The sequence below is a fragment of the Rattus rattus genome, chromosome 8, assembly GCF_011064425.1.
Source record: "Rattus rattus isolate New Zealand chromosome 8, Rrattus_CSIRO_v1, whole genome shotgun sequence".
NCBI lineage: Eukaryota > Metazoa > Chordata > Mammalia > Rodentia > Muridae > Rattus > Rattus rattus.
This window is the reverse complement of record NC_046161.1, coordinates 58,804,849-58,828,483: the sequence shown is the minus strand read 5'-3', so window position 1 is coordinate 58,828,483 and position 23,635 is coordinate 58,804,849. Positions and strand designations below refer to the sequence as shown.

Here is a 23,635-nt window from a genome sequence, read left to right as displayed (position 1 = left end):
TCCATTCGCCAAAGCTTCGGCACGGTCTCATGGGGGACAGGTGTAGAATCTCACAAACCTCAGCAATGTTTTCCCTTGTTTGCAAGCCTGGCTAGGTGGGAGCACGCTCAGCTTCTCACACAGCTGAGATTGACACAGAGCAGCTACCAAGCAGGGTTCCCAGCCCAGGCTCCCACCCAGTGGCAATAAGAAGTGATGTGATGTGGTACTGTACCACCCGGATCACGAGCGCTACTGACAAGGGGACTGGAGGCAAGGGGAGAGGGACACCCCTTCACACCTGAAGTTCACTCCTGGTCTTTCAGACACTGACACTGAGGTACTTGGCACCTTCCAGTGTAAGTTGTGGGACGGGTCATTTGCTCCTCCTCCAAGGAGCTTTTGCGAATCTTGTGTGTAGATGTTATCGGGTCACTCTATACTTTCTGTCACTGTTTGAGACAAAGTCTCACAGAGCCCAGGCTAGTCCAAAACTTGCTACGTTGCTGTAGATGACTTTGAGTTTCAGATCTTGCCCCCACCTCCTAAGTGTTGAGTACAGGCGTGAGTCACAGTGTTCAGTTCATGCCAAGCTAGACTGTGTTTGCTAGACTCTACCCTCCTGGTTGCATCCCAGCCCTGGGCAGTAATTTTGAGAGGCCTGAGACGAGCGTGGGGATTTCCTTCCTCACTCCTGTGTTTGTGGCAACAAATGTCCTTCAAAGTCACTGCCAGGGCTCTGTCCCTCAAAGATAGAAGTCAAGTTTCCCCTGAAATGGAGCAGATTTTTGTGAGTCCACGAAGACCTGTAGCAGCTGTTGCAGATGCAGGAAGCAGTGACTAGCCCTGGGGAGGCCCGTGATGCTGTGGCCACAGAGCCGGGCTATGTACCCTGCTGTGTGCTACATGGCTTTTCCAAGGAGCGCTGCACCTATTTCCTTCCCCTTCATTATCCCCTTGAGTAGGGCTAGCATACTTTCCATTCTCAACGGTCCAGTGATCTTGGCTCTCCTGTTAACTTAGCCCACCGACTCCAACATTCGAAGGCCACACTTTCAATCACAAGTAACAGACCCTGCAAACCAACTGGTCTTTTGACATTACACACCGGAAGGCAAAGCCTCAAAGGGACAGAACCCTGCATCTGTTCATCAGGAGTGCACCGAGGTCTTATTGAGAGTTCTACTCATCAGTCAGGCCAGGACCGAAACCATGCCTCCTCCAACAGAAGGGGGGCAGCTCGGGAGAATACAGAGCCCTCCTTGTCCTTGGGGTCCAAAGTCAGCTAAGGGGAGAACTGATGACTAATGGCGTTCAATGACATCTGTGGGTGTCCCTTTGAACAAACCCACCCTGCCAAGCATCAGATAGCATTTGCTTTAGAGCAGAAGAGATTTGAACCTGGGAACCAGTAGGGAATGTAGCCTGAACCCAGGTCTGGCTTCTGGGCTTCCATGCACAGAGGCAATGTGGTTTTAAAGGAGGAGCAGTGCTCTGATTAGAACTAAGTGGGGAGGGGGGTCGGAGTGGCTCTTCCATAAAATTAATGGAGTTTGCCCCAGGGCCTACACCTGCCACATAGTTTTGGAGTCCAGAGAAGAGAAAGTTCAGAAAGGAAAGAGCTGCCAACAGATGACGGAGAGGCAGATGGAGAGAAACCAAGGTCCACTGCTTTCTCTGCACAGCCCTGGTCCTGCCCTAGCTTGCGCCCCAGCATCCATCCGGTCCGCATCCTCATCCATCCTCCATCCACTCGAAGTGCTCTCTGGAAGTCCATTGTGCAAAAACAAGATTAAAAGGGACGGGCAGAACAAAGCCCTCGCCTCCCTGACAAAGGCTCCTCCACTTAGTAAATTAGAAGCTCTTTCCATCTGACACGCTTTTAAAGGGAAATCTTCAATTACCAGGTGCCCGTGGGCCAGAGCAACAAAGGGCTCCACCAGTGACTTTATTCTCAAGCCCAAAGCAGGCATTGAAGTGGTTTTATGTAAGAGAGATACTAATCAAGTCCATATAATTTTGTGAATCCTTTATGGAGGACTGAAGGGCGTTTGAGCCCTGCGGCTGCTTCAAAGAGATTTCTGCAGCTTCTGCGTTTACCTTGCCAAAAGCTTAGCCGAGCAAACAAACAGGACCCTGTAAATCACGGGGCTACTGATTTACTATCAGGCCTCTGCAGTTTGTTTGGTGGACGGGAGTTTGTGAATAAACAGACCAAGGCCCAGGTCCCTCCACCTGGCCAAGTCAACAAGAGGAGGCTGCATGCGCGCTCGCTCGCTCGTGTTCTCTCTCTCTCTCTCTCTCTCTCTCTCTCTCTCTCTCTCTCTCTCTCTCCACATTCCCTAACTGTTCTTCACCTTATTATTTTTTTTATTACATTTTAAATTTTTGTACGTGTTGGTGGGTATGAAGATGATGTCACAAGGGTAGAGGTCAAAGGTTAACTTGTGGGCATGTTTGCTCCCCTAGGTGGGTACCTGTGGAGGATAGCACTTAGGCCATCCAGCTTGGCCATGAGCACCTTTATCTGCTGAGCCATCTCACTAGCTCCTCCACCTTAGTTTTTGAGACAGGGTCTCTTGTCCAACTCAGAGCTTACTGATTCAGCTAGATGGGCTAGCCTGCAACCCCCCTTGGATTCTCCTCAAGGCTCGAATTACACTTGGACTCGGGTTTTTTGTTTTTTGTTTTTGTTTTGTTTTGTTTTGTTTTGTTTTGTTTTTTAAACTAGAGTGCTGGGGATTTGAACTTAGGTCCTCATGCTTATGCAGGAAGTGCTTTACCAAGTCAGCTCTAAGACCAAATTGAAGTTGGGGCCACATCTAGGCAGCCCCCTCTTTCCAGTTGGATATAGGGGAAAGGTGACCAGAGGGAAAGGTTTTGTTTTTTTTTTTGTTTTGTTTTTTTTTTTTTTTTTTTTTGGGTCTGGCCAGGAGGAAGGGGACTTCTGTCCTTGGTACCAAGGCTATCTTCATCCTGGGAATGAGATGGATGGGGTTTTTGGCTTCTCTTCCCCCTCCGGCAGGAGCAAAGGAAGTCATTCTGGCTCCCTTGGTGGTGATTCAGAAGTGCCAATGGCTTGCAAAAGGGAGGAAGAAGTTGAGTGGGAAAGGACAATGGGGAAGGTGACTCTCAGTGCAATCTAGGAAGCAGTAAACATGGGCTCAAAGCCCACAAGTATGCAGGTAGCACTCCAACATGAGCGTTCCCATGGGCAGACACTGTACACACAGTCAGCAAATCATGCCCAGAACACACCCATACCTGTGTCCCGAGAACCCCCACACCCAGGGACATATGCTTGCCATGTTTGCCTATGACAATAAAGACTAATCTGGGTACCACTTACCCCGTGCCAGGCCCCATCCCCAGTGCATCCCTCGGGTACCACATGCCAGGCATCCCATGAACTCTCTTCAAGCCGCACACACCAGGAAAGCACCATCAGGACCTGGTTTGACGGCTAAGTAAGTAGAGGCTCAGAGAAGTTAGATGACTTGCCCAAAGTCACACAGGCGGTAGGAAGCCGTCTGGGTCAGCTTGCCTGCAGAAGCCCCTCTAGCTAGACAGACTCCTGTTCCTCCCTGCACATAGACACACACAGCCAGACCCGGAGGAGGCTGCCCATCCTCAGAGGTCCAGACATCCCCAGGGATCCAAGTGTTCCGGGGACTCAGGTTCAGGCTAGGACTTGTCATGTAGAACGGGGTGGGTTGTTAGAATATTACAATACTCCTGGGTTAGCAGTTATGAGAAGTTACTGTACTTCAGTCTGGTTCAAAGTAGCTGCTACCTTTTCCTCAGAATCTGGTAATTTGGGGGTCACCCGCCCCTTACTCCAGGGCACTTCCTAGTCTCTACTCCTTTTAATTTATGGGTGAGCCTGCCAAATCTGAAGTTACATATTTTCACCCCTACTCCCTAGTGCAGACAAGGTGGGCACCGAGGGATGTGTACCGCACAAGGGACCTCCCCCGCAGGCTCTCCTCCAGTGTTGGTGGGCTAGCATGGTAAAGGCTATCATGGCTCCCCAAACCAATCCCCTCACACCCCTACCACACAGCTGATCAAGGCCCTTCAGAGGCAGCTCTTCAAAGACACTGAAGTGCCCATCAGGAGGCAGAGGGAGGATCTGAGCTGTCATTGTCAACTCTCCCTGAAGCCATTCAGCTTCCCTTAATCAAAGAGCAAGCATTAGAGGAGATTTAGGGACCGATGAGTCCATTGACTGCAAAACTCTGGTAATGGCCACTCTCCTAAGCCCCAGAGGGAGGGCAGCACTTGGCCAGCTGGCCAGACAGCATAAGAAGTTACCTCTTTCCATCTGCAGAGCGTCCTGCCTGGGGAGGCAGGAGATAACAGACGGTGGGCAATTCAGACACCTGGATGGGGTAAGGAGGCTGCAGTGCACCATGGGAGGAACCCTAGGGAAGTGAGCTGTAGGGCACGGGCTTCTGAGTAAAGGACTCTGATCCGCACTTGGTGGCAGCCCCAGGGGTTTGTAGAGAGATGTCAGAAACCAAAGGAGGAGGCCAGGCAAGAATGAGTGGGCAGTGGCAGGCTACTCGGGGTGCAGGGAACTGGCACTTTGCCAGCCTCTGTAGATTCTGAAACATATTTTAAGTTTGGGATGCTATTGCTTTTCTGTTTGTTTCCGTGATAGGATCTCACATACCCCAGGCTAGCCTCATACTTATTATATAGCTGAAAATGACCTCAAGCTTCTGATCCTCCTGCCTCTACCTCCACCTCCTGAAGAGCTGGATGGACTACAGGCCTGTGCCACCACCACTCCACCACCAGAGCTATGCCACCAGCCCCAAGGACATATGTATCTTCAAGTCAGGTAGTGCCATGGTAGAGAAAACAGAGACAAGCAAGGAGCAGAGATTGATGCCCTCAACTCTCCTGGCAGAGCCCGCTGGGCAGGGGACAGGAGTGCCAAGGTCTCCTGCGTGCAAGGACAGCAGGGTCCCTTGGTGAGATCCAGACACATGGCTCTAAAACTGACTAAGCCACTGTTCAGCTTTGAGCTCTCTGCAGACCGGTGTTTAAACGATCTTTTCCCAGCAACTGAGTTCCCCGGACCTTCCTTCCCAGGCTTCGAGCTGTGTCTCCCTAAGACAGCCACAGCATTTGGAGGGCCTGTTTCACTATACACTCATCCAACACTTGCCAGCACCAGATGCCCAGCCCTGGTGACAAGTCATGCAGAAGACTTGATCCCTGTGCTTGGGAACTCATTCCCAAGCTAGATGGACAGACAGACGAACGGTGGGGGCATCAGAGGCAGTGGGATAAGAACGGCAGAGGGGCCCAGAGATTGTGGGGCCAGAAGAAGGATGGGGCAAATATGGAACTCATGACCTTAACTGCCTATGACTTCTAAACAATCAGTGTCCAGAGTAGAATCTCACAAGGTGCTCACACCAGGGGGACCTGGAGTGACCAGCAGCAGGCACTGTGGGTACCTCACATGAGTTCCCTTGCTCAATGACATAGGAAGACCTGGCGATCACCAACAAGGGTTCAAGAACTCTCCCTTGGCAGTTTTAACACATCTTTGGAATGATCTGAGAGCCCAGATCACTCAGCAGAGACCTAATGAGGCAGTTAGGAAGCCTCCTTCCCCACTGCCTGCCTTGGGACACCCTGGCCTACCCACTGAAAGTGCACTTCTTAGAATATGAAGCCTCTCTCCCACTGCTCCATGTCCCCAGGACACAGCAGTGCCTACAAGATGTAAAACAATGTGACAACTAGATAGATGGGCACACCGGGAGATGGATGGATGTGGCTCTAGGCAGCAAAGCTCAGCACCAGGTGTTAGTGACCCAAGAGGGGCGGCATCAGCACTGCTCCTGGTGTCAGCTGCAGGCACAACTCCCCAAGGAGCCCCACAGAGCCACCAGGAATGCTTCGCCCTCTGAGTTTTAGATAGGACCCTTAAACTTAGACTCTGCTTGTACACACACACGCGTATAAATACACATACACACACATCACACATACACACATCATACACATATACACAGATACACATACACACACATCACTCATACACACACGTCACAATACACACAGATACACATACATACACAGATACACATACACACACATCACACATACACACATCATACACATACACACACACATACACACAATACACATACACACACGTATAAATACACATACACACATCATACATACACACATCATACACATATAAATACACACAGATCACACATACACACATCATACACATACACACAGATACACATATACACACATCACACTTACACATGTCATACACATACACACAGATACACATACACACACATCACACATACACACATCATCCACACACACACACACACACACACACAGATACACATACACACAGACTCCCCAGATCTGCTACCTTACCCTGGTATCTATTGGGACCCACCATGCAATGTTTAGAAATGTATTTATATGTATTTATCTGTGCATGAGTAATGATATACATGTGTGTGGTATGTATGTACGCAGGTTTGTATGTGTGCAGGTGTGTACATCCAGAGGCCAGAAGAAGCTGTCAAGTGTCTGGCTCTGACTCTCCATCTTGTTCCTTATTCCCTTGAATACATTCTGTTTCCCAGAATCTGGAGCTAGGCTGGTGGCCGCAACCCTCAGCAATTCTTTTGTCTTTGCCATCTCACCAGCACTGGGGGTACAGGCAGGTGTAACAGTCCCTGGCTTTTTAGGTGTGTTCTGGGGATTTGAACTCAGGTCCTTGCGCTTGCACAGCAAACCCTCTTATCCACTGAGTCATCTGCCCAGTCCTCACTTGGGCACATTTTTAAAGACCACCCCAGTGTAATCCAGGCCTTCTTTCTACCTCCTTGACTACCCTCTCAGTTAAACCCTACTTCTGTCTTCTAGCCATCCATCCTTCCTAACTAGAGCAAATCCACCAAAACCAGAAGATACAGGATTTAATGCTACACCCACTTGATCTTCTATGTGGACACTGCCCATGCCAATGGCCTCTGCGAACCTCCAGTTTGTCTTCCGTAGGGCGATGACACAGCTTGCTTCTGCAGTTTGGCTGAGCAAGCACAGACTAGACCGTGTGTAAGCATAGAGAGCAAACCACGACCTCACACCACTATGGTCATTATTACTGCTGGAAGTCAGTGGCTGATCCACGCAAGTACTGAATGCCGCATGGCCTGCACAAGGCCTCTACTTCACCACTCATGGTAAAACAGATGCAGCCCCAAGTGGCAGAGGGGCAAGGGTTGATGGAGGCTCATCACGCTACAAATGTCCTCTGACCCAAATACTGAAGTCTCTCCCCAAATACAGTAAAATGTTTATTGAAATACAGCTGAGCTCTGAGAGAAAGGGAAATTCCAAGTGTGAGAGCAAGGAGACTTTACAGGAAAAAGGTAAGGTCAAGAGCTGGTGCCAAGTCAGCACAGGGAACCTCAGACCCAGCCATCAACCCATCTCCTAGTCTCCAGCCCATGTCAGGAGCCAAGGGTTTATGCCCACGAGAGGCAGAGTTGGCCTCAGGAGCTTCCAGCTCCACTCAGGGGAACTTGGATAAGCTGCCTACCAACCTGGGGGTAAAACAAGGCGATCTGTCCTGGGCCTGAAGGGGGTGGAGTCTCCTATGCAAAGAAGCCAGGGGAGGGGCTGGGAGTGAGTGCTTCTGGGAGTACAGCCTCTTGGGGTTGGGGGGTGGAGGTTAGCAATGTGCTGAGACCAGCCAGCAATGATACCTGCACCACACTGTGCAAATGCCCCCAAACTGTGTGCTTTGAAACAATGCATTTCCTGTCACGTGAATTTCACACCAATTAAACAGAGGAGAAAAAGAAAAAAGGAAAGAAAACCCAGCAACGCATACCTTCACTACACACAGAAATCCCAGCCCAAGCCATCAGACCAGAGGGTGGTCTCAGGACAGTGAAGACAATTAGATTTCTATGGGAAAGTGCAAAGGCAGTGACAGAGAGGGCCCCTGTACCTGCAGGAGGGAAGGAGCTGAAGGTCCGATAGCTAAGGGCTGAGGCCATGGCTCAGTGGGTAAAGGACTTGCTGCACAAGCATGAGGACCTGAGTTCGGATCTCCAGAACCCATGGGAAAAGTCAGGTACACAGTACACCCACAATCCTCCCCTAGGGAGGTAAAGACAGGAAGCATACTGGAGCCCACTGGCCGTGGCCAGTCTAGCCAAATGGATGAGCTTCAGGCTCAGTGAGAGACTCTGTCTCAAAAAATACCGTAGAGAGTAACTTAAAAAAAAAGAAAGAAAGAAAAAAGAAACCCAACATTGACCTCTGATCTCAATCCACATACATACTCATATTTACACACATGTGCTTATGCACATACCTGCAAACATGTCTGCAAACATAGACCACACACACACACTACACACACACACACACACACACACACACATACACACACACACACACACCACTTTATATTTAAAAAGTAACTCCCTCTAAGAGAAGACAGTCTGCTATCTTGGCCACTCAGCAGGTGTCACAAGCAGAATGGTTACTCCAAAGATTTGAACTAATAGAACTAAAAGCTCAAGCCAGAAGCATCTAGAAAAAGCCATAAAAGACATATGTTTAGAATAACTAAAGCCATAAACACAGGAACAGAGTTGGTCGTGAGAAAGGACCTGTAGAAAAACAAGCTTGTATTTCTGAAACGGCTTCCGTAAACCCCTAGGAATGAACCGTAAGCAACTGAAATTCAGACCTCGGCAGACAGGTTAATTAGCTGAGCCGTAGGATCTAAACAATGGATCTGAGGCACTCGTTCAAGACAAGACACTGGAGATAAGGGTTAAACATAAAGATTTGAAGACAGAGGAGGGGAGGGGGTGAGAGGCCCTGACACCCTGGGACTGTAAGGGGGAATGGAGGAAGGACTGTTAAGGAGCCATGGCTGGGAACATTCCAGACTGCTGAAGGGCATGGATCTTACCTTGAAGATGCACGCCTCTGAGAAGTAAAAGATGCAAAGAAGAAATGGCTCAGGGCACGCTGCTTTTCCAGAGGACACAAGTTCAGGTCCCAGTACCCAGGTTAGGTAGACCACAACGATTAGCTCAAGGATTTGAAGCCCTCTCCTGGCAAGGGCGGGCACACACACACACACACACACACACACACACACACACACACACACACACACACAAAGACAGACAGACAGACACACATACACACAGATAGACAGACACACACAGAGACACACGAGACACAGATACACACAGATAGACACACACACACAGAGACAGACAGACACACACACACAAAGACAGACTCACACAGATAGACACAGACACACACACAAATATAAACACAGAAGAGACACACAGACACACACAGACACACACACATACACACAGACACACACATACACACAGACAGACACACAGACAGACACACACACATACACACAGACAGATACACACACAGAATATGACAAAATAAAATATTAATTTTAAAAGAATAGCCCCAAACACAGACATATCTTCATTTCAAAATGTTGCAGTATTAAATCCAGAACACAGTGAACCATAAACCCTAGAAGGACTAAAACTTGGTGTCACAACTGCTAAGCCACCATCCAAGCCAGGACAGACTCAGGTTTCCAGAAGAAAAAAAACTAGGACCTCCAAGAAAGAACTATTAAAAATCCTTAGGGAAGAACTGGGGAGGAGAATGAGACATCGGATGACAAGCAAGTTGCTTTGAGGACATGTGCTACACGTAAGTGGTAGCTGATTGCCCAGCACACCTGCAATGCGGGTGCTGCTCAGTGGTAGAGCCCTTACCTGGCAAGCCCTGGGTTCAATCCCTAGCACTGAGAATAAATGAAGGCTAGCGACACAGTAATGAAATAACAAGACCCAAGTCACAGTTCTAGGACAGCGAGCTCACTGGACTGCAATTAGTCTCGCCAACACACATACCCTCCGTGCACCCTGTCTCCCAAGCTTCTCCCTGCTGCTTCCCCTTAGCATCTCAGCCAGCACAGCCCCTCACGCCCTCTACCCCGATTCTGTACAGCCCTGCCTGCTGTTAGCCACATGCCTGCCTGGAGTTTCTGCTCAGTTCTTTGACTTGTGGATTACCATGCAAAGCACAGAGCAGGAGACAGACCGGTGGTCCTCAAGGCCCCTGGTGTGCCAGGAGACACCTCCTGGATGTTTGGGGGATGTAGCTCCCCGCCGTGAAAGAAAATTGAGTCAGAAATGGAAGACAAGGGGCTGGGGGCCAACAGTAACCAACTGGGCCACTCCTGATTGTTAAAGAGAGGCATCTGGGAGGCACCTACTGGGCCTCTAGACAACCCAAACTGAAGGTGTAGGTGCAAGAGCATGGGGAACTCACCCCTTCTCAGAATGGCACCCACAGTTCTCCACAGGAGGTCCCCAGGGGCAGCAGCTGCAGCACCAGGGAACTTGTCAGGTGTTCAGGTATGCAGTCTGCTAGGCAAATAGGCCTCCAGATGTGCCGAGGAGCCAACTTGAAGCCACTTACCTCAGAGAGAGGCATGCAGAGGCTGTTTTAAGTTAACAGGTGCTGCAACAAGATTGTTGGGTAAACTGAGGCACACTATAGGACTCTGGGAAGCTTCGGTGGTGCTCAGTAAATGTCCTTGGCTCCTAGATTAACCAGAGCCCACTTCTCTGTGCCCTGGAATCTCACAGCATTCCAGTGAGAATGTGGCACCAGCCAAGGTTTGATGTTGGCAAGGAGCTGGCCTCAGAGCCCAGGCAGACAGAAGACACGAACAAGAAGCCAAACATTGCTGTTTGAAGCCTCTGGGACTCCAGTGCTTTGTGTTACTGCAGCATAACCCCGCGCATCCAGTCTGATGCCCAGCCAGTGTTTTTAAAGAACAGAGCTCCCCACCTCGCCCCCAGCACCACAACTGTCTCAGGTGACAGCTTGCTTGGCAGAGACATAAAAGCAGTTCCACGCAGGCAGAGACACCAAGACTGTTTCAAGTAGAGGAAGAAAGACGCTTGTGCCCTGTGATCTTTGGAGAATCTTTGATACCTGGCAACCAAAGGGGCACTCAGCCGCGTGTGCAGACCACGGGAAGGACAGGGTGTGACCCAGGAAAGCGGAGGTGAGAAGCTCTGGCGAGAAGCTCCAGACAAGAGTGGCAGCTCTGGGTGGGGGAAAGGGGACAAAGGAGAGACTCCGCTCCTCTCAGACCCGTATTCTGCTCTCCTGAACACTCAGTCACCATGTTGTCTCTTCACCTTTCCACCCACAGGAAGGCTCGGACAGGGCTAGGGGCTTGCCCAAGACTGCACAGCAAGTAAGTGGCAGAAGTCACCAAAGCCTTGTCTCCTGGACACTATCCTTCTGCCTGTGAGAATCAAGGCTCTAAGAAGGTTAACTGAGGATCACAGTGGCTTTCCCTTCCCTGCCCAGAGCACACATCAGGGCTGGATACAGTCCTCACCGGACCACTGCCAGGTCTCCCCCTCACAAGTTCTCCCTGCCCGGAGTCTGCATTCCCTCTTAGACAGTGACAGAGCCTGTGTAGAGATGGCTGCCCCCCAACTCTTCCCATCTCCACGAGCAGAAAGAGGCTGCTGGCTGTGCTATTGGCTTCATGGTGTCCCTACAACATTCCTGTCTTGGTCCTCAGTTCCTCAGACATGGCCTTATTAGAAGACAGGGTCTTATAGAGGTCATTTAGGGAGGGCCTAATCAAATGTGACATAGGCTCTTACAGAAGGAGGAAATCTGGACACACATCACACACACACACACACACACACACACACACACACACACACAAATGGGAGGGGCAGAGAGACAGACAGACAGAGACAGAGACAGAGCTTTGCTTTGTTGCTTGGCTTGGCCCTCACTCTTGCTGGTGAGTTCACGTCCCCTGCTCCAGCCACTGCTGATTCCTGTGCTGATGGAACCGGCTTCTTTGGGCTTCTAAGAGGGACTAGAGAGCGGCATCTCTTTAGGAATCCCTAGGCCTTCAGCACTGGGTTGAGACTGCTGAGATGCTAGCCCCCTGGACTCAGCAACTACTGGGTTCTCAACTTCTCTGGTATGAGATGGCCATTGTCAGACTTCTGGGACGATATTATGCAACCCAATCTAATAAGTCCTCTCTTAATACACATTTATTCTATTGGCTCTGTTCCTCCAGAGAACCCTGACTAACATGCACAGTGTACATTCCCAGGGAAATGTTTACAGGCCCCCTTGGGTGATTAAAGTCAAAGTCAGGACTAGGAAAACAAAACAGGAAGAACCAAAGCCACAGAGAAGGGAACCGACATCTGCAAAGGCCCTGTGTCTAAGGATGCAGCTCATGCTGGCCCTATTTTATAGGTTTGCAAACTGAGGTAAAAAGTAAAATCTCACACGGATTGATGAGCAAGAATAGGTCTGTCTAAGCTCCTTAACTACACAGCCCTGGGAGCCAGACAGCCTGGACTCAAGGCCATGTGATCTTGACCAAATTGCTTACATCCTCTGTGACTCAGTTTCCCTATCTGTGAAATGAAAGGAACAATGGGACCTATCTCGCAGAGCTGCTGTTTGACAATGAATGGGACACAGTCAGAATAGTGCCCGGCACATCTTGGATGCTGGACTCTGTGACAATAAAGGAAGAAGCCGGACATGATGGAACAAGTCTCAAACCGGGCTTGTTCCACAGCACCGCTGACGTATCGCAGGCTTGCTGAGTCTTTGTCATGTCTGGCTGGCTCTCCTCTGTGTGAGCAGAGCAGCAGTCTTCAATGCTGACCTCACCTCTGCTAGCACACCCCATTGTACCCCCATCCAAGCTCGGGTCCTGGCCAAGGCCTCATCCCCAGCTTGGCCCTCAGGGATCTGGTTAGTGTGCCCTTTCTTTATATTTCTCCTGGAGCACCATCACTGCTAAGCTGGCTTGTGGGGCATCTTCCCCTCATCCTGTAGGGTGGTTAGAATTGAGTTTCTCCATCACGAGTAACAAAGTAACTCCAAGAGAGGAACCATCAGACCATACCCAACCCCAGCAGGCTCACCTGCCCCAGTTGAAGAATCCTAACAAGGGTCATCACTCTTGAATGCAGAACAAGAACTTTGGCTCCCTAAAACCCATTTTAAGGGTACTTCCCAGCTCTCATGACCCCCTCCAGTTGAGAAAATATCCAAATATCTTCCTGGAGAGTCCTTCATGTCCCATCCCACTGGTCAGATGTGACTCTAAGAGACCCCCATGGTCATCATCGCAGGAAAATGAAGAAGCTGGCCTAGAGCCACATGGCCAGTAAGCTGGGCCAGAGTCCTCACATCTGGGTGTCCCCTAGCTGGGTACCTAGGACCATTAGCAACTCAACTCTTGTTTTCCTGCTAACACTATTCCTCCCATTCTCTGAGCAGCTATAATCAAACAAGGGAAAAGCGACGGTCATCTTTCACGACTCTCTCCAGGGGTCCCTGTATCTCCTGGAACCACTCCTCATGCTCCAACCTACTCAGGCCATCCCCTCATAGGAGCTGTGGTTTACCCATCCAGCCATGCAATCTCCCTGCCTTCCTTCCTCTGTCTTCTGCTTCCTTCCGTCAACCCTTCTACCCTCCCATCCATCATCTCCCTCTCTCCAGCAAAGTTCTTTCATGCATCCAAACAGCTCAGCATGCACCAGGCACTTGGGATTCCTTCTCTCCTTCATGGGGTCCATTTCAGAAGGATCTGCTTCTCCCCTACTGGTACCTGTGGTACCTGTGGGAGGTACCAGTGGGAGGTACCAGTGGGAGGTGGGTTGATTTGAGGCCAAAACCCCATATTTTTTTTTTTTTTTGCACCAAGCTCAGAGTCCCTTCTAAGCACTGATACCATGCAAGGATTTCCAAAGCCCTGGGGTGGGCTGAAGGGCTCCCTTCACTCCCCCACAAGGGCCCCTACTTACGAATGCAGAAGTCTCCATTCTCATAGTAGCCAGGGCAGCATTGGGACCTCCGCCGGTACATGGTCCGGAGGCCGCGCCTATACGCCGTTTTATAGCTGATCCTAGGCACGAGGGAGAGAGCCACTTGAAAGGATTGAAAATCAATCCATCCCGTTTAGAATGATATTTGTGTTAAGCTCTATCGAGGATGCCATTCAATAATTACTTTAAAATGCATGGCGGCTTCGAATATGAAAGAACGCAATAAAGAAAAATTGATGGTGGGATGTAGGCCGCCGTGGTGCAGAATGTATTACCCAAGCAGTGCTGGAGAAACCTGCTGACTTCCCAATCGTTTCCAGATACGAGGGCTGCCGAGAAGGCTGCTGGGGTGACATTGTAGAGGGTCACAGGGGTAGGCATCCTCTGGGGTCCTTAAAAACACCAGGTCCTGGACTCTGGGAAACCCTAGGGACCTGGGTAAGAATGGAGCTCTGACAGTTTTGGTGTCAACTGCCAGCCTGGGGGTTTGCCTAACCCCTGAGTTGGAAAGGCTGCAAGAGGGCTCCTTGGGTCTGATAGCATTTTCCATATGAAGTTCCTCAAGCCTCCTGCAGGGGGCGTGCTGGTCCTCGGCAAACTGTAATCCTGCCCTCAGGCTGCAGAGGAAGAAGCTGGAGTCCTATTGGGCTCTGAGAGCCAGAGAAAGACTTGGGTTCTAGTCCTTATGGTGACAAAATTTTTGAGACCTGGGTCTGGGCCAGAAATTTATAGGCAAGATTCTCCCAGTAGCCTCCTGAGTCGGGGCCACTGTCACGCCCCACTATCACGCTCCATTAATCCCATTTCTTTCATTTGTCTTTTAGAGCTTCCATTCGTATTTTATGTTCCCCTCCACCCACCACCCTCTGCTTTATGGATGAGAAATTGATACTCAGAGAGGTTAATGACTTGCTTTCGGTCACACAGCTAATAAATGTCAGGGTCAGACAAGAAGGGGAAATGAGGGGGGGGCTATGATCGAGGTATATTAGACTCCTATATGAAAATGTCATAATAAGACCTGTTATTCTGTACAATTCATATAGGCTAATAAAAAATACATTATCCCAGGAACAGGACTGCCAGAAACAGGATTCAAACCGGTTCACTCAAACTGCAAAGCCACCAGGCCCCACCCTAATGCCTGGTACCAGTTCTCTCTGGTGGCTCTCTGGCCTTTCAGAGCATTTCTGAAAGAGGGAGACAGGAGGGGCTGGTGTGAGGACTGAGTCCTTAGGAGAGGAGTCAAAGGGGGGCATTGATAAGGAAGGCCCCCATGACTGGCACTGCGGCAGGTTCAAAATGGCTGCAGGTCCAAAATGGCCGTTAGAAACAGAGGAAACGCGGGACCTTGAAGGCTGAGCTCTCTGTTCCTCTACACACTACAGGGCTGCCCTTGTCTCCTCCTCCGTGGAGAACAGAAAGGGCTGGAGTCCCTTCAGCCTGCTTCGCACAGAATCCCAGGCCGGGTTGGGAGCCTAGTCCTTCAGCCGCAGCCTGGACAACCCTCCCAAATCTTTAAAATTCTCACCTCATGACAAACGACAATGATGGCCTCATGGGAAATCTGTGATATTTGGGAATGTGTTAAGCTAAGGTCATTCTACTTTGTCAAAAGCCTGTAATGGGTAAGCCAGCCTCACAAGAAGCTACTTCCCCCACACAGGAAGGCAGTCCCTGGCCTGGAAGTGTGTGTGTGTGTATGTGTGTGTGTGTGTGTGTGTGTAGCTCTCAGATAAAAAATGATTCATAGTTGACACAGAAGTCACTGGGCCAAGGGAAGTCCCTGCTACACGGGAAGACTCCCAAGTCTTCACGGGAGAGAGGCCACCACTGCTCCTGACTCCCCTAGCCTTGTGTGCTCCCAGAGTAGGGAGCTGGACAAGTAGGGCCTGGGGCCAGGCTGCTCTGGGGAGGATGCTGGACTAAGCTACTACACCCACAGACGGATGGTGCCGCTGTCAGCCTGACACTCCAGGTCATCAGGAAAGCTCCACAGAGACTCAATAATTTAACAAAATTACTCACGTTCCAGGAACACAGCCTATTTTAATAAGCAGCCTCTCACTCACCCAGCCCCAGGGTAATGGAAGGCTGTGTAGCCCCCGGAGACAATGGAGCCACGCTTTGGAACAAACTCAGTTCTGACTCAAGAATACAAGGGATCAGGGCAAGACCAGGGCCAACTGCTGCCTCTGCCTCTGACTATGGCCACAGGCCAGCAACTCTGACAAAACTGAGAGAGGACAGAAGGGAGCACAGAGCAGCCAGTACAGGGTGCTGTTATAAGTAGGTGACTATCATGCACAAATGGGACTCGATCCACTCAGATCAATGAGACTTAGACAGTGACTAGAAATGCCTCAGGGTTGTATACTCCCCTCTTGATAAGGAACTTCGGGTGCTCATCCACCAACTTTCCATGTTGCTTGTGAAGGGTTTCAAGCCCATAGGTCATAAAGCCCACCACTTCCAACCAGAAGAAAGCAGCTAACAGTGTCTCACACCACCGGCCTTCGAGATCCCAGGCTTGCAGTATAGACAGTGCATACAACACCTGCTCCATGGGTCTCTCAATAACAAGCTAGAGAGTCAGGCACTCATCCTCCACTCAGTCCTCTGAGGAGCGCTTACCGGTGCCGGGTACACTTGAACCAGTTGAGGATGTCTGCACATCGTGTGTAGTAGATCTGATCAAAGGGGTGTGCATAAGACTCCTGCACGGTCACGGCGTAGCTGAGGACCAGAGGAAAGATGGAAGCCATGGTCAGCAAAGGCCAAGCCCATACCAGGACACAACTCCCTTCTCAGATTTGCCCGGCCCACAGTCTCAAGACCAGGATCCAGCCTGACCTCTCTTCCCAGATCCCAGACTCCTGCCCTAGAACTCAGCTATATAGGCCACATCTGTGCTGGTTAGAGTCAACTGTCAACCTGGCAGAATCTGGAAATTAGCTAGAGGATGTGCCGCCGAGCATTCATATAGGACACACGGTTATTGATCAAGTTAATTAAGAGAGAAGTCCTGACCACTGTGGGTGGAGCAATTCCCTAGGCTGAGATCCTGAACCATATGAAATGGAGAGAGTGAGCTGAGCATGCAGTAAAGGCCTTCTGCTTCCTGGCTGTAGATGGGATGTGATCAGCTCCGGCTGTGACTTCCCCACCATGTGATTGTGAGCTTCTGTCTGGATATTTTATTACTATAATAGAAAAAGAAGCTAGACTGTTATCCTTACCAACAGCTGACCCAGGTAATTTTCTCAAACTCTACTTTACTTATCAGATAATAAGTAGAGGGAGGTTTGGTGTGTTCTGTGTGATTCTAGAAAGTGGATTCAACAAATCAAATATTTTATATCATCACAGTATATTGGTACATGCCATACAGCCTTAAATATGGAGGATAGAGGATTTATTAAGCCCAGGAGCTCAAGGCACACTAGGCAATATATAAGACCCTGTCTCTAAAATGACAATGATATATTTATTCAGATCCTTATGATGTTTTGTTTCGTTTTGTTTTTCGAGACAGGGTTTCTCTGTGTAGCCCCGGCTAGCCTAGAACTCAGGTTAGCCTTGAACTCACAGAGGTCCACCTGCCTCTGCCTCTCAAGTGCTGGTATGTGTGCAACCTCACCTGGCCATTATGGTCTTTAGTGTGAATGAGAGATGGTCTTTAAAGACATTCTGAATAAGTTGCCCTTTTACATACATGAAGAAACTGAGGCTGGGAGAGGCAGCTCGCTGATGTCAACAGCTGCTGCTACTACTGAGGCCCCATTGTCAAACCCTTTCATCCCTTTGAGTCCCATTCCTCTGCGTGTGTTTGTGTACAGGGGTACATGTGTGTACACAGGTACATGCATGTGGAGGCCTGAGAACAACCTTGACTGTCATCCCTCAGATGACTGCCACCTTGCTTTATGAGACAGGGATTCCTATTGGCTGGGAACTTGCCAAAGAAACTTAGGTAGCCACAGTGAATCTCTGGGATTACAAACATGTGTCTTTGTTTGTTTGTTTGTTTGTTTGTTCATTTGTTTAATATGGGTTCTGGGAGATCAAACCGGCCCTCATGCTTTCTAGGCCAACACTGGACCTGCTGACTGTTCCCAGACAATCTTATAAAGCAGATAGAAGAATTAATCTCACTTTGCAGATAAGGAGAGAACATCACACAGCCTAACTTCCCTAGTCCTTCTAGTGACCTTCTGGTCCATTGTCTCTAGCAGAGCTGGGGCTTCACAGAGGATGTGTCTCCAGACCTCCCGCTGGAAACGGCCATTGTCACCCTGCCTATTAGCTATAACCTAGACCAGCAGGTGAAAGCCACAGGAAAGCTGTTCTGGGCTTCACCAAAGCAGGCTTTTGCTTTGTCACCCTGGCTAGGTGACACGAAACGGTACTACTGCTGCCTGCCTGCTAATGCATGGCACACACCTCCTGGGCAGGCTGGAGACCATGTCAGGAATTAATTGTCACGTAGACTGGTGTTCCATGTTTTCCCCAGAAGGCTCACTGACCTGGGCCAGATGGCCGGCCCGGCTGTAAAAGCCCATCTGCTTTGCCTGAGGAAACTGTTGGTTCATTTGCAAGGGAGCTGGGTGCTGTGGGGCCACAGTCTGCTCCCTGATGCCTGCAAGGCAAGAGGTCTGGAGTCCTGCAAGGAGGACAGGAATGGTTGGCAGTGCTCAGAGACCCAGGCAAGCTGGAGTTCTGTCTGACACTGAGGATGACAAAGACGACTCTGAATGTGGGTACCTGGGAGATGTGCCTCGGACATGTAAGTACGTGCAGGCATGGCCCAAACGCCCTGTTCATCACCATGCCTTAGGAAACAGGAAGGTCAGCACTCACTCCTGCTTCCCGAAGGACTTCAGTTGAATTCCACAGCACCATGATACATTTCCCAAGGCCATCTCTTGGACAACTGAGTCAGAGCCTGGGCCTGGAGGCCTGTGTGGAGCCTATCATTCACTCACTACTGTGTCTTAAACATGCCATTGGACTCCCATAAGCCTCTGTGTCCTCATTTGAAAATCTGAGGCATATATGAAGGAGATATATATGAAGATTACCATGAGAATTAACAGACAATGACTGTAGTGTATACCTCTCGGGGTGAAAGGGAAAAAAAGCACTTAAAATGCTTACCCAGTACATAGTAAGTGCTTAATACATGCTAACCTTCATCAGTATGACACCGAATGGCTTTCCCCCTGTGCTAGGCATGGACCGATTCTTCCTCCTTACTATGTTGGGGGCAGGGGACAAGTCCTGCTACAGAATAAATGTCCCACCTTTGTTGAGCACTTGTGATCTCAGCTTCCTATTCCAACACTGACTGAGACAAAGGAACCAGCCCCAAAGGTAGGGGCTATTGATGTCATGGGGTTGGACTTAGCTCTGGAGGATCTTTGGGCTGCGTGAGTCCAGCTAGAGGGCCTTGTACCAATGCAGTCTCCAACCTGAAGTGCGTGCCCTGCTTTCACAGCTGGGTGGTCCAATACTGCTCACTTGCCGACATGCTAATGAGTGCTAATCTATCCCGTAGCTCCAGGCTTTACGGGGGGGGGGGGGCAGGGGCTCTACCCTGGTTTTTGTGGTAGGGGATATAATTAACTAGGAGCCTCCAGAGGTGCTGTCCAGCTAGGAAAGTATCCCCAAGAGCTCTCTGAGGACCAGGGTGCGTTTTTTGGAATGGCTCAGGCTAGACACATCTAAACATGGTATCAGGGGAGCTTGGTTGGAAGTCCCCAGAAGGAAGCACGCTGTTGGACACAGGAGTCACAGATGCCTCCTTCCCAGGGGAGAGGGACAAGACCTGGGCCTCGCTGCTCGGTGGCTCCCTGCTTTCTCATGCAGGCTGTGACCTGAGCTGAAAGCCACAGCCACCAAAGAGTCAGCGCGTCCTCAAGAGTTTCCCATTCCAACCTTGTTCACGTCGAGCAGGTGAGACCAGTAGAGTTTGCATAGATTCTCTGTGGGTCCTTTCATAAGGAATGGCTCTCTGTAACAGAGAACAACCCAGGCTGGAGCCTTGGAAGAAGACGCAGATGGCCAGGGACGCCGTGGGAACCCTAGAACCTGGCTGCTGCATCAGTCTTTCCTGGGTGGATGATGGACAGGTTTATCTGAAGGAGGAGGCCCCAAATCAGGGACTAATGAGGAGTTCTAACTATCAGTGAGGCTCCCCGAACACTGGGAAACAGAGGCTTGGATTCACCAACCAGGAGGAAAAGGGAATATTTAAAAGATGTAAGACTGATTCTGAGCTTCTGGGCTGAGCTGCAAAACCTGCATTCGCACACCCCTAATGAGTTTAGTGTGCACCCGAGTTGATAATAACCCCCGAGCCCGGAGTTGCCAATATGAAGACAATGATTACAAGGCACATTTGTGAAACGTGTACCCTGTTCCTCCCACCAGCTTGTGAGGATGCTTATTTTCCTTGCTATCCAGATGGAGCTGGCCATGGCTCAGAGTTCAGAGACCCCCCCCCCAAGCACAGCTAGCAAACAGAACACCCAGGTTGGGATGTCCTGAAGTCTTCACAGGTCTTTTACATCCCAGGGTACCATGGAAATACTCTTTGCTTTAACCTTGATGTCATCACAGCTTTGCACAGGATATCCAGTCACCAGACAACACAGTGGAACAAGCACTGTCCCTCTGCATCCAGCCATTCTTCCTGGTCCACGAGTGTCTCAGCTACCCCTGTGCATTGCCTCAGTGAGATGCTTCTCTCTGCTCAGGGGCTGGCCATCCATCCTCGAGGGCCCATCTTACTTTTCCTCCTCCACCATCCACTTGCCCCATCGGGTCTTCATCTTAATTTTATTCATTTGATTTATTAGTGTCTAAGTGGCAGAGTCATCCTGGTCAGCATAGCCAATCAATTCCAGGGTTTAATTCGGTTTTTCCTGATTGGGTCTCTGGTCATTGTCTTTCTGCTCACCAAAATCAATACTTTAACCTTGCGTTTCAAAGTCAGACCATCTGCAGAGACCTAGCCTAGACTCTAGGACTGGCTGCTGCAGTCAGTATGAGGCAGGCTCTCTGCTGGGGCCAGCCACCCTGTTGGAGCTGGCCGCCTGCCCTCATCAGACCAAAAGCAGACGAGGCCTTCTATAACCTTCCTGTGGCAGGCCACCCATCCACTCGTCCATTCTTGACAGTCCTTGGAAACTATGACAGACATCCCAAGATCAAGACATCTAGGACCTCAATCCGTGCCTCCTCACCCTTGCCCTCATGGAGGCTGTAGCCAGGGTAGAACTCCCCAAGCCTCTACTCCCTCCTCTGTAGATGGGCATGTGGTAGTTGAAATTGACTGTCAACCCGACCGGCTCTAGAGTCACCTAGAAGGCAAACCCTGTGGAGGATTTCTAGGCTGGGTTAACAGAGGTTAGAAGATTCTGCCTGAGGGTGGGCAACTTCATTCCACTGGCTGGTCTTGGTGAAACAGAAAGAAGAAGGGGAGATAAGTACAGCCATTTCTCTCTCTGCTTCCTGCATGTGACCAGCTGCCCCACACTCCTGCAACTGTCCTCTCCTTGCTCTGATGCCCTGTACCCTGGTGCTGTAGGCAGAAACAACCCTCCCTTTCTTAAGTTGTATTTCTTAGATACCTTGTCATAGCAATGAGAAAATTCTCTAGTACAGGGTGGCAATGCAAAGGAGGAAGGGGAAAGACAGCCCATCAGGACACTGACACCTATGGTCAACATGTTCCAGTGGTTCTGGGTCTCAGGAATGCACACTGTTTTAACCTGTCCTTCAGTTCAAGCTCCCTGTCCTGCCTCACCTTGCTATACATCAGGACCTCCATAGACAGTTGCTTCCTCTCCAGACTCCTCTAGAGTGCCACACCCAAAATGAGCCCTCCAGGGAGTGGCAGTTCTGAGCTGCCCACCTTACCTCTCCCAGTGGCTACACACATTGGGGTCCTCAGGGTTCAGAGCGAGAGCCGCTTGCAGAAGGAAGACAAGAAGGAGGCCCACCGTGGACGGCGCCATCAGGCCCTGTGTGGGAGAACAGAGAAGACAGGGCCTTACTCAGACTTTGACTGCAGCATCTTCTTGGTGCTAAAACTTGGTCCTCCCTCAAAGTGAAGAAACGGGTACTAAATAGACTGGGTTTCCCACAGCAGCCACACAGCAACGGACACTGGATGCTTCACACTTAGAGCGTCGACTAACATGGCAACAGCTCTGAGTAACTGAAGAGTCTGAGTCATGGATCTGAGATCTCTCCAGGAAGAGGCCCACATGCAACGCATTAGCTAACACTTCACAGGATTCAGAGCATCCCCCTCACCCCAAAATCTTTCCTTAATACAGAAACCCAGATCTGGCCATTGTAGAGCCAACACTCTTCCCTCTCCCTCCTCCTCATTTCTGGCAAAGCTGGGTCATCCCAACATCATCTACTCTTCCTATGCCAAACTGTGTAGCCCACGGGGAACTGAGCCGACACAGCCTTCTGAAGCACTCTGGGCACCAGCCAATGGAACTCTGGGCCCCTGTTTCTCTTTCCTCCAACAGGATATCAGTGCCCTGGGGTCACCAAATACCACTCCCACTCTGAGATGACTGACTGAGACATTCAGACACGGGGCTTTAAGGAAGCAGCATGCCCAGGTTATCAGGGCTCCTGAAATACCATTGTATGTCAAGTTTTAGTACAGATACACAGTGCCAACTACCTTGCTCCCCAAATGAGAAATCCACAACGCACTGCTTCTTAAGGAGGATGGAGAATAAACCACGTGGGGGTGGCTAGGGGCCACTGACCTTACTCTTCAAGACCTTATGACTCTACACTACAGCATTAGAGCACAGCTTCTAGTCTAAATGTTTCCACTATGGGGACACAGAGCGGTGAGGACACTTCCTGTGGAGCAGGACCTCATGGGTCCCACTGTCCTTTGTGAGCTGACCCAACGCCATGACTCATGGAAGAGGCGCTATTGGGATTTATTTAAAGGTTTTAATGAATCCAGAATAGCTTTTCTTTTCAACCATTGACACTAAAAGAAATACGCTTTCCATTAAGCAGGGCTGAGGGTTTCTAGAAAACATTTTGACATTGGAAATCTGTCCCTAGATTTGAAATGGTTGCGTATCTAGCCCACAGGCCCTGTGATTTTAGATGAGGGCCACTTACCCTCCTTGGAGGACAAATAAGAACAGCACATATTTGCACACGGCCCGCAATCCAGTCCTCCATGCAGCCCCTTTCTCCTAGAAGCTTAACTGCTCGACTCCCCCCTTCCATCATTTCCTTGTTAAAGTCTTTCTTAAGCAGCTCCCTCAGCAACAAGCAAATCACCACAAATTCTGTGTAACCATGGGGTCTAAATTAATGGCTAATGAGGCAGTACTTTCCACATGCATTCTGGAAATCACCCAGCTAAGTGCAAATTTAGCTGGAGATCAAGAGCATCTACAGATCCATTTTGGGAAAGAAGGGTGACTCTGTCACTCCTCTCTAAATTGGCAAAGCCCAAGAAGTGCAGCTACTCTCCTGGTCCCATCCTCTCTTCTCCCAAGTTTAGCAGCAGAGACTCAGCAACAGCTACACGTACCCTGGAATCCACACAGCATAGCTCGAGGGCTGCAGCCATTGTCGGCCATCTACCCAACCACTTCATTCTCCACTAGGAGATT

At 50.0% G+C, this 23,635-nt stretch overlaps 1 protein-coding gene across 1 annotated transcript in view; it reads right to left on the bottom strand.

Annotated features, from left to right (window-relative positions):
* The window catches only part of Megf11 (multiple EGF like domains 11), a 321,029-nt gene that overhangs the window by 187,363 nt on the left and 110,031 nt on the right, over positions 1 to 23,635 (bottom strand). The window contains exons 2-4 of the mRNA XM_032910034.1: positions 21,885 to 21,988; positions 16,596 to 16,697; positions 13,941 to 14,041 (exon numbers count right to left, since the gene is read on the bottom strand). Coding sequence (XP_032765925.1) covers positions 13,941 to 14,041; positions 16,596 to 16,697; positions 21,885 to 21,982 — 301 coding nt within the window. The 5' untranslated portion in view covers positions 21,983 to 21,988. The remainder of the gene's footprint in view (positions 1 to 13,940; positions 14,042 to 16,595; positions 16,698 to 21,884; positions 21,989 to 23,635) is intronic.